This window comes from Euprymna scolopes, chromosome 9, assembly GCF_053919585.1.
Source record: "Euprymna scolopes isolate OS-2025 chromosome 9, ASM5391958v1, whole genome shotgun sequence".
NCBI classification, from domain to species: Eukaryota; Metazoa; Mollusca; class Cephalopoda; order Sepiida; family Sepiolidae; genus Euprymna; species Euprymna scolopes.
This window is the reverse complement of record NC_136490.1, coordinates 50,376,614-50,388,800: the sequence shown is the minus strand read 5'-3', so window position 1 is coordinate 50,388,800 and position 12,187 is coordinate 50,376,614. Positions and strand designations below refer to the sequence as shown.

Here is a 12,187-nt window from a genome sequence, read left to right as displayed (position 1 = left end):
ATAAAAGTTAAGGGGTAATAATAGGGGGCAAAGTTAAAAAAATTGACCGTTTTTTTTTTTTTGCTCAACACACACCTCCAAACAGCCGGGCAACGCCGGGCACCCATGCTAGTATATAATAAAATCAAAAGAGATGCAGTGTTTATATCATAGATTGAAGTTTACCATTGCTTATATTAGATAAAGGGCAAACTCTGTTTAAATGTGTCTGCCAAAAACTTTCCATAGAGGCGACGGATTTTCACGAGGTTGGAATCATTTTGAAGCTCGCCCCTTTTGATGACAAATATCGAAAAATTAGCTAAAAACATTAATTCCTTCACCTTTTAATGGACACTTTTCTAAAGGGAAAGGTAGTAAAAATCGTCCCTTCATGACAATTTAGCCAAATACCCATACGCAAAAAAAAAGTTCTTCCTTGAATTAGTTTAAATATAAAAAACCGACCTCACTTCGCTCATGCGATCATAGACCAGTCGTTATAGTGGCAGCATTGTTATCTTAAAATTGTACGTTCAAGCCTAGATAGCAGATGTTCTTTTTTTCGATTTTTACAGTTTTAATATTGAAACAGTTATTTATGCCATTTTTTTTCGTTCGTTTTTTTTCCATCACGTTCGCTGTTTTTTTTTTTTTTTTGGTTTTTTCCAAATATTCAAGAAGTTTTAACATGTAAACAGGGTTATTTATGCGATATCTTTTTCGTTGACTAGCGAACGTGATGCAAAATGAAGACTTTTTTTTTAAATCGGAAAAACAATGATAATATTTAAACAGGATTATTACGTTCGCTTATTCTTTATTTTGAATTTTGTTTTGATTTACTCCCCCACCCCACACACACCTCACCACATCCAGGCAACGCCGGGTGCCCCCGCTGGTCTAATATAAATACTAGCTTATTATAAGAGAAAAGAAAGTAAAACCAAGTTGAAATTTACAATTTATTGTTCGACTAAATACTCAAAAAAGAAAACATGCGTGTGGCTGTAGTTAAGAGGTTAAGGAATGAGAGTGGAGAGCTGTCTGTTTTGATTTCGATTCTAGGTAATGGCACCTAAGTCATATATATATATATATATATATATATATATATAAATAAATGTTTAGAGGTACAGAATTTGGATATGGTTTTAAATAAAATAGTAGGCGGAAGTTTCTTCAGGAGTAAATCGATAGCAATCTAAATAGTATTGTGACGAAAATAAAGATTTCTATTGGGGAACTTATTTAATGTGCCAACGTACGGGGACATTAATTAAATTTATTTACGTTTAAAAAACGATTAAAAATGTTGGCACAACGAGGGAGAAAAAAAAGCGGGAGAAAAAATACTATTTAGATTGCTATCGATTTACTCCTGAAGAGATGATAGCCGAAAGAGCTCTCGAGAAACTTCCGCCTACTATTTTATTTAAAACCATTATATATATATATATATATATATATATATATATATATACACACTTGCAAAAGTACCCTTCATTGACTGGGTTCAAAAACAGCCTACAGAAAATGGACTCCGATTTATCAAAGTATGATTGGTTTTGATACTCCCAAATTCGAAGCTATCTCTTTACAACCCATCCATTTCATAACCTAAGCAAAATATAATGAAAGTAAAAATAAAATAGATAAACCCCATAATTTATTATACCATACCTGTTCACACTGAAACACTTATCACAATATTCTGTGAATCTATATTAAAAACCTTGTTAAATTTTGTGACATATTTCCATTCTATGGAGGTCAGGCGCGAACGAACACCCCATAATTTTATTATACCATATTTCTTCAAACTGAAACATAATTATCAAAGTATACTTGCACAGATAGATATGAAAAGTCTTTATTAAAGTGGGTGCTATTTCCATTCCATGGAGGTCAGGCGCGAACGCAGACCGCACAATTTTATTATACCATCCCTGTTTAAGTTAAACGTTTACAAGAATACTTTTATGAATATCTATTAAAAAAAACATACTCATCAGTGTTTTTGATATTTAAAATTGTTTATTTCCATGCTTTGTGGAGTTTGCGTTCGCGCATACTCCACAATTTTAATGAATCACCGTTCTGCCAGATCAAACATACCCATTCCTGTGTGTCGGTACATCTTCTATTATTATATTTAATTAGTTTTTTAAAATAGTCAACCATATAGCAGCCTATTCGTGACCACACACACACACATTCAGCTTTATATTATATATATAATTTCACTACATATTAGGTTTAATATTATTATTATAGAGACAATTCTCTATCAATTATAAATACGTAATCTGCATAAAAAAATCCTAAAATCATATTGAAGCGTATCGTACAACACCTGGCGACCTGCTAGTATATATATATATTGATTTCACAATCGACAAAAGGACGTCGAGTGAATCATTCAAAGGACAGAAGAAAAAAAACATTAATATTTCGCACTTTTGGAACAATAATATCTTATCTTAAACTTACAGAATTTATTTATAGGCTACATACCTTTGAAGTATTTAGAACTTTGACTGCGTCTGCGTTCACCGCCACAAATGTCGGCTTTGCGTTTTATGTCTTTTTGAAGATGAGAAGGACGGGCATTGAATAGAACCAATTATCAGAGACAAGATTGTGTAATGAGCTTAACGTTATAGAATTGGTGGACGAGGAATTCAAAGTTTTAAACAATAGTGAACAGAAAATGTCGGCAGTTTCTTAATTGCAACAGCACCGTACCAAAGAGACACTCACCCTAGGCCGATTTAACCGACTTGCTCTGAAGGTGGAAATTTCATTGGGATGTGAAATTCACAAGCGATCTCCAATCGCATGCATATTCCTATCAGGAGAGATGATGACAGTTATTTCGCAGTTCTTGGGGGGGGGGAGTCGACGTCCTTATACATACAGCATCTGGTATTCACAAATGGTCACCCATCTGGTACTGACTAGGCTTAACGTTGCTTAACCGGTGTATCAACGTGATTATGATATTAACCTTATATATAGAAAGATGATTAATGTTTATACTTTTGCGATTGACTTATTTCAATGTTTATATTTCATTTTAATGACTTATTGGAAAATCAGTTGCTTACTATATAATATATGTTGTTATTTTTTATTAACGATATAAGCAGTTCAGAAATGCCGGTTAATTTTTTTTTTGTTTACATAGGCATCACCACCTATCAAGGCCCATAGGCCACTCGAGGATAAGGGTTAAAGAGTGCACAGTAGTCAATTGGACAATATACTAATCGTTAGTAATGGAAATTCGGTACATGTGTTAACTTAAGTGTAACAGCTCACCAAGAACTTGTTTACGTTGGACTTGATTTAATTGTCTCGTCATCGCTTAGGAAGCAAAAAATAACAGTTTATGAACATTGTTTATTTGTAGTTAATTTTTAATCAACAGACATATAAGCAATGAATATTATAGTATTTACAAAGTTTTTGGAATGTGCTGTAAAATACGTAGCTAATCTGGATCAAATTTCAAGTTCTCTTCTAATAGTGCAAATTCCCTGATTATGAAAAATAAAATTGTAGTAGCCGTTTTGTTGGTTAACTACGTTAGGGTTTTACGATTCATAAAATGACTTTAATGGGTCTAGCTTGTTTCAAGTTAACATTTTTTCTATTATATATACTATATATTCTTTTGAGTGACTCATTCAGCTTCAGGAAAAAAAAGCTAGTTTGTAGAAACGATTAAATATAAAGGCAAAACGTAAAATTAGTCATTTTCTGCTCACAATATCTCATTTTCTTTGTTCTTGTATACCCTCTCAATTATGCCGTTAGTAGTTTTACTGTTTTTGGTGATATTGCCTTTTCTTTATAAATTGAAAATATTTGAATTTTCAAAAGTGAGTAAATCACATATATGGCGCCTTATAACCGACAATATATATTTAATTACTCAATCCCAAATGGAGCTGTATTATTGCATAATTTTCTTTATTTATACAAACATTATGACAACATATGAATGAGCATACATTTTTCATTCAAAATCCAGCTTAATTGGTTTCAAATCCGATTTTTCCAGTTCTTTTTTCCAATTTTTTTCTATTTTTTACGGTTTTGGTGCAGATTACTGGTGTAACAAAATACATACATACACACCATATAATAATATATATATAATATATATATATATAAATATTATATATATATATTATATATAATATATATATTATATATATAAATAGAGAAGGAGAGAGAGAATAGGAAATAAACAATTTAATATACACTTATTTACATATGAGGCTAGAATTAAAGCATAAACACTTCAACTTGTGTACCGTCATTTCAAAGACGATAACAAATTTATTATTATACAATCTTATCAGCAGTACAAATATCTGCCGTACTTTTAACGGCTGATCGCAATTTCTTTAAACTATATAAGAATTAGCTGATCATTTATCGATCCATTGTGTTCTGATGTTTATACTTAGATCATTATTTATTTATCCTTACTATATATATATATATATAGTATGAAAATAAATGTCACGTAAGCTTAGTGGCTTCATTGCCGTATATATATTTTCCAAACTTATTATCTAGCTCTACTTACGTATCGAGGACTGTCAAAGTAAATACTGAAAATATTTACGTAAAATTTATATATATATATATATATATATATATATATATATATATATATATATATATATAGAGAGAGAGAGAGAGAGAGAGAGAGAGATACACTGGCATTCTGGCCTGGATGCAGATTACTAAAGTTAAGCTTGAATTGAATGAGTCGTTATGGGTAATGTTAAAATATAAGTTATGTTTAATAAAAAGTTGCGAAATTTTATTTGTTAGTATCAATTTATTTTCATGATGTAGTTTACACCCGCATATATTAATCTATCATTAAATTATATCTTTTTTTATTATTTATTTGCAGCCATGCATTTTAGACGAATTCCAGACCCGAAATCGAAAGGTTTTACGGGCACCGGATCGCTACAAAAAGAACAATAATGGCTGCCCGGAACTGTTAGAAAGACGCAAATGCAACAACGGCATTTCTTGCAGGGAGTTTACCTGGAGAGCATCCAACTGGTCCTCGTGTCTGGTGAAAGAGGGAACGGAGTCGTGGGGAATCGGCAAAAGAGAAAGATATGTTACATGTGTAGATCATTATGGGAATCCACAAAGAAGTCATCTTTGTTATGAGGTAAATATATCAGTTCTTTTTTATTTAATTTTTAGAAAGGGGTCACAACATATCAAGGCCTGCAGACCACCTGAGGATAAGGATTAATGTGTGTATTGTAGTCATTGGGACAGTTTTGTAATAATCGTTTCTAGTAGGAATTTGGTATAATCAGATGATTTACGAGGACGGCTGAATAAGAACTTCTTTTCGCTGGACTTGAAGATAATGATATTTTAATCAGCTGAAAAGCAGACCAGCGGAACAGATTTCCACAGGCAAGCAGTTCTAGGGAAGAAGCTTTCTTCGTGTAATCTATTGATAGTGATGTTGGCTCGGCTCTATTACTTTCTGCTTTGGAACATGTGGGATTATTTTATTTAAAAAGTCTCGAGTTTTAAGCATTTAAAACTTGATAGTTATATAATGGCTTTTTTTGAATCAGTAAAATGTTGAACAGAAATAATTTTGTAGTGGCACGAAGGTCAGGTGTAGTTAAGGAAAAATACGACGTTATGCCAATAAAGTTTACTTTACAATAATTTAATGCTATACTGACTTCTACTTAACTAGTTCGAGAATAAGACGAATACAAAAAAAAACAAACAAACAAACAAAAAACAAACAACATTTTCAATGTTGTAAGAATATGAATGCCACGTACAAATGAAACAACTTTTTCAAAAGTAGAATAAATATTTTAGACATAACTTTTAGTAGCATCTGAATAAGGTGACAAAAGTGTGTAGATACATGAAATGCATATATATGTATGTGTAAATTATATATATATATATATAATGTGTGTCTGTGTGTGTACTAGCAGAGAGACCCGAGGTTATGCGAGATTGAATGAGGATCAGCAAATGTTCAAACTTCCAATACTGTTATTGCCATTAAAATCGGTGAAATCGTCCATCTTCTAATCAAATCGATTGATTGTCTGCTCTAGTTCGGGACTCTTAACTTAGTGTACCGGAAGGAAGCTTTGTATGCACCCCCACAGTGACTTAGTCGACAGTACACTGTAGTATACATTGCCCTGTATAGAATCTACTGTTGATTTTATAAAATTATCTGTAATGGCTTCACTTGACGTTTGCATTTTAAACTTTAAATATCATGGTTCAACTGTGCTCTAAATGGAAACATCCGTTTCGAATGCGCCCCTGTCTCATAAAAGAATATACATATGTTTTTATAGGCTAGGCCTTTCTGCTTGCACGGTGATAAAACTTCTCAAATGCACTTCTGATTTTAGGTTGTATAAAAGTGTTAATTTTGGTCAAAATCGAACTTTCTTCTGTGATTTTTTATTATTGATTTTCGATCCTTATTAGATGCATTATCAGACATAACAAATCTGTAAGGAACTCCAAGACACATCAACTACCTCCGTGTGTAATTTTAAAAAATCGATCGAGCCGTTTCCGAGTTAATAGGGAACGAACTTACAAACACACACACACACACACACACACACACACACACACACACACATATATATATCATCATTTTGGAATTTCAATTTTATGACTTGAAACGGTGAAATTTCAAATATAGAATTTTTATTGTATGCAAAACAAAGAATACAGTTTAATAAATATATATCCTTAACACATGAGTTTTCGATAATTATTCATCTCCGTAGAGTATAGATGTTTTGGTTTTATTCACTAATAATTCAATCCAAGTGTTAAATCAATTTAACTTATATATATATATATATATATATATATATATATATATATATATATATATATATATATATAATTTATATATAAAAAATCATTACGCGATTCATAAAATAAAATATTTGCCGGATATCTCATGAAACTGAAGAAACATGTTTACATCGGATTGTTACCTGGTGCCTTGGAAGAGTTACAATACGCGTTGGATCTTTTTACCTCCCTTCTGCCAAGAACATCCATTCCAGGATTAAGCATACATTTTGGATCTGAAGCTCAGTATCCTTTTTTTATTCTGCATCAGTATATAATTTCCCTTATCTTATGTAATTAAAAAGATTTAAAAACTTAGAAAATGAAAAGTTTTTAATGTTTACTACCATTAAAAAATAAGGTGCAAACCATTTATAATAATATTTTTCCTCTGAGATGAATAAACATCGAAAACTCATGGGTTAAGGAAATATATTAGTAAAATGTATTTTTTGTTTTGCATACAATTAGATGAGCTTAAACTCTTTACTCAATGCTTTTTATTGGACCAATTATTACAGCACCTGGAAATACATAAAATAGAAGGACAACATCATGTATGCCCCCCCCCCAGTCTTTAAGATATAAAGACGAGTATGAGTGTTGTAAGAGTTCCAGTTTATCAGTTAAGCTCAATGCGAATGGTCCATCTGGGCATGAGAACTTAATAAAATGTCTTGGTGCATAAAGTAGATTTAACGATTTAAAGTCTGTTTTCAGATTACTCTCAGTCAGGCAGGTGGGTGAGAGGTGGGTTGACCGACGTAGAGGCAACGCATCCACTGACTTCTATGCGGTGTCTGGGTCAGGCAGAGACACCAGGCGCTCCTATAGGCCGGGGGTGTTGTGTGGCATTAGACCCCGAAGGGCCACAGGGATCTTTTGTTTGTGATCGACCGCTGGTTTCTCTGTAGTCGCGGGGGCTGGCTGAACAAATGCTGGGTCAAGATCGGAAAGTGTGTTATTTAGTGGCGTTGGTTGGTTTGGCTGGGGCTATGGAACACAAGCGTTGGTCCGGGTAGCCTCAGGAGTGGGGAGCGTTCAATCACTGGTATCTATTTCCGCAGGAATTTCCGGTTTCGCAGCGTAACACGCCCAGAGCCATCGATGTGAACAACGTATTTGTCGAATTGTCGGACCTCCACGACAATGCCAGTTTTGTCCCATTTCTTAGGGTTAGGTCCTGTTTGGTTCTGGATCCTCACACAGTCACCAATGACTAGCAGTGGCAGGGGATGAGTGTGTTCTGTGAACCGCTCAGATATGCGCATGTGGTGGTTGCGGAGGGCTTCCTCTCTTGATGCTAGAGTTTCACACCAAGTGCTGTGTGGTTGGTACCATTACACCCTGGAAAGTATGAAATCCCGGAGTGGCCTTCCAAATACACACATAGCCGGAGAGAGCAAGGTATCACAGTCTGGAGTGTTGCGGTATTGGAGCATGGCTCGCTGGAATGCGTCTGTATTGAGGGAACCATCAATGTCAGTGCTGTCGTGAGAAGTCGTTTGACACTCTTCACTCCTATTTCTGCATGGCAGTTGCTGTGCGGGAATGCGACAGATGAAATCTGGTGGCGAATGCCCCAATTGTAAAGGAAATCACGTGTGCGTGAGCAGTGAACTCAGGTCCTCGGTCTGATGTTATTTCATCACTGATACCATATGTTACAAAGATGCGACGTAGTGCTGAAATGAGTCCCTTGGAATCATTGACTACCTGTTCAACTATCGGCCAGTTGCTGTACATGTCAATGATGAAAAGGTAGTGTTTTCCACGGAATGTGAAGTAGTCCGTGGCGATACACTGGAACAGGTATTTGGGTAGAGCCGGAGGAGGCTTGGGTTCGACGGAGACAACCGATTGCATGGAGAGCAGCAAGAGCACAGTTCGGTGATAGCAGTGGGGGTCATTCCTGGTCAGAAGAATGAGGACTCAACACGTGAGCACACGGTGGTTACACCCTGGTGAGAAGAGTGCAGCGTCTGGAGCACCTGGTCATGGAGAGTTGGCGGGATTATGATTCAGTCCATCAAACTCGGAGAGGTATTCTTGGAATTGATGGTAGGGTCGGATGTCATCAGGGAGATCTGTTGGGTGATCGGGGAAGCCCTGGTGGATGGCTTCTGTTAACCTGATCATGAATGCATCGGGTGATGTGGCGACATGAACATCATCCCACGTGTTCGATTTGATCACTTTGACATTGGGGATAGCTGCCTGGGAGCAAATGCTGGAGTCCAAAGTGTCTTCGGTTTGGGTGTGGATTGTGGCCAGGATGTTGTGTGGCAGGTATGGTAGCGAGCAGTCGACTCGACACTGCTAAGACGTTACTGAGGCTGTGTCATCCACGTCAACAGGGAGCGTGAGTTGGGTTGCCTTGCTGACAGGTGACGGCCTATCTAGACACCCTGTGGCATCGCGAGCACCTGTGATGTGCACCATCTTGAATCGATAGTGGCGCAATCTTGGGTTTGGGATGTTATTGAGAGAGTGGTCGGTGAATATCTTCAGGAGGGGCTTCTGGTCCACTGCGATGATCAGGTTGGAACATCCTAGCAAGAAGTGTCAACATTTGTCTAGAGCGTCGACTACGGAAAGTGCCTCTCCCTCTACTGAGGCATAGCCGGATTCTGCCCCCGACGTGAAGCGACTACCAACCAGTGTGATTTTCCAGCTCGTTCTGCAGCAAAACGGCCTGGGGGATGAGCAATCACAGTGCTTCTGGAAAAGCCAACACCCCATACCATCCCTGCTCCAATCAGTCGCGAGGCAGGTTGGCTTTGTCTTGTCGAATATTTCTACCCCCTTTTGAATTTCACTGATTATGATGACTTTGGACTCCTCAAAAAGTTGATTCAGTGATTTTGTCCATTGGAACTGGTTGCCAGGTTTCAGCAGTGTGTGGAATGGCTTCATGCGCTCAGCTGAGGTGAAGACTCAGGACACCTGATTGATGAGCCCGAACCAGCTGCGGACATCTGTGATGTTGCGAGGAGCAGGGAAGTCCTGGATCGCCTCTAGGTACCGGGAACATGGGCGTAATGTGGTTGGGGTGATCTGAAAGCCAGCGAATGTCACGTGGGTCTTGGCAAAAACAAATTTGCTCGGGTTCAGGATTATGCCATTGTTGCCACAAGTGTGGAGCCATTGTACCACTTGGAAAAATGCATCTTCAATCGAGTCTGATCACATGAGGGTGTCATCCACGCATTTGGTTTTCCGTGTGATGTGAGATACGATTTCATGAAAGCGACGACTGTAGCCATCCCCAAACATCATGTAGCCCTGTGGTTCACCGCAGTAGCGGTAATGACCCCAAGGCGTAAGGAACGTAGTAAGGTGGCGATCATCCTCGTGGAGAGCAATGCTATGATAGCTATTCCAAGCATCGGATCGGATACCATTTTGCGAGTGTGCGGAGGTATGATCCTGACTTGGTGGAAGAGTGACTGCATATTGTGGGTCTCTCTGGTGGCGTGACGGTTAAGAGGTTGTAGGTCAACTGTCCATTGAGGTTTGCCGGACTTCTTTGGTCACCTGGTGCCACAAAATGTTGATCTGCCCACTGTGCCGAGACGAACGTCCTGGTCCCGACTAGCTTTCACCTCGTTTTGCCAGTGCACAGGTACGGGTGTGTGGCAGGCGACAGGCTGAGCATTGGGGTTGACTATGTGGCGCATAGGAGGACCAGCCATTTTTGGTAGTGGTTGGTGATCGCAAACATTGAAGGTGCTGGACTTGTAATACTCTAGGAGCCATGTTTTCAGCTTCTCAGGGTTTTCCTCTGCTCCCATACCCACCCACAATGTCAGGCGATGGGGACAATTACACGTCTGTGTTGCGTCTGTGATGACATTCGAATTGTTGGTTTCGGATGTTCCACCAATCGTGGGGAAGCTGATTGGTATCATCCCGAGGGTGACGCATGCTTCCTTCGACAAGAACAGTTTATCCGTTGAATCAGAGGAGTAGATGATATGTCTCATTTCCATGGCTTTTCCAGACGGGGATGTCCCAGAGATTCTTAGAACCGTGGCGTCTGTGATGTCAATCGCACGAGTATTTGCAGTAGTCATCTTCATGTGGACTGGATGCAGATGTCTCTTTTCCAGCCCTAGTTTCAAGAGAAGCATTGTGTCGGCCAAGCAGAACTGGCAGCCGGTATCAGCCAAGGCTTTGAAAGGGCTGGTGCGCGAAGGGATGGTTTCCAGTGTCGGGAGTCCGAGGGCGTGTGCATCAGACGGGGTGGTGCTAACTGTCACGTCAATGCAAGGCTGAGGATCAGAAGGCCGCCGCTCCCATGCATTGCAAAACTCATTGTATAAATGGTGGTTGAGCTTTCTGGGATCGACTGCCGCAGAAGGGACGTTGGCAATTGTGTACAAGGTGTTAAAGATGGCAGTGGCATCATCCGGGGTCGGCGTTGTTCAAGCAGAGGGTGACTTTTGACGTGCCTGTTGGTATGCACCTTCAAAGTGGTGGAGTATTCCACATTTGGTGCATGTGTGATTATATGCCGGGCATTTCTACATGCACATCTGTCTGGTTTGCCCATGGCCTGTGGTGCCACAGTGTTATATTGTTGTTTCATTAAAGAGTCTTAGAGAGAGACTATTATAAGTGATGCTTTTTCTTGTGAGAGTTCTTATTAGTAATGATATGAGTCTTAGTGAGAGTTCTTGTCTTATTACATATGATGTTGTATCTTAGAGAGAGAGATGTTGTTGTAATGACATTTTATAACATAGACATATTATAACAATACAATTTACCTTTTTGTAGAAATCACAAACACAAAGATGAGCTTTATCCAAAACACATGGTGAATTTATTTAATACGACCGGTCGGGATTTCCTCATTAAGAACTCAAAGTTTCACATCTTAGTTTCTGAAGTGACGTCTCGCATCAGACGTCCGCCTGTCTGTCTCCCCTGACTGTCTCTCCTGACTGTCTCTCTGACTGTCTCCCCACCAACTAACTCGCACCTGCTATATTGAGAACTCCATGCATCCCGGCCACGTGAGCAAAATTCACGTGTCTCAACATGCGCGACTTTGCACGTTTTCGACATTGATTTCCCAATAACCTATTTTCCTTGTTTGTTTCCACAAAGGAATTTAACCTACCTATCTAATTTATTTAACTCATATTTTATTATCCACATTCTTTTAACAATTGAATAGTTTATTTATTATTTATTTCATCCGAATTAACAATTTACTGGACATTCCATTTAAACCTATTGTTCTTTAAAACTTATGTCCAGGGTTCGATTTCTGCTTTCTCTTATT

The 12,187-nt window shown here is 38.0% G+C and overlaps 1 protein-coding gene across 1 annotated transcript in view; it reads left to right on the top strand.

The window, feature by feature from the left end:
• Positions 1–12,187, top strand: part of LOC145284538 (thrombospondin type-1 domain-containing protein 7A-like) — a 1,985,627-nt gene that overhangs the window by 1,869,805 nt on the left and 103,635 nt on the right. The window contains exon 23 of the mRNA XM_080133436.1: positions 4,919–5,191. Within this exon, the coding sequence (XP_079989562.1) occupies positions 4,919–5,191 (273 nt within the window). The remainder of the gene's footprint in view (positions 1–4,918; positions 5,192–12,187) is intronic.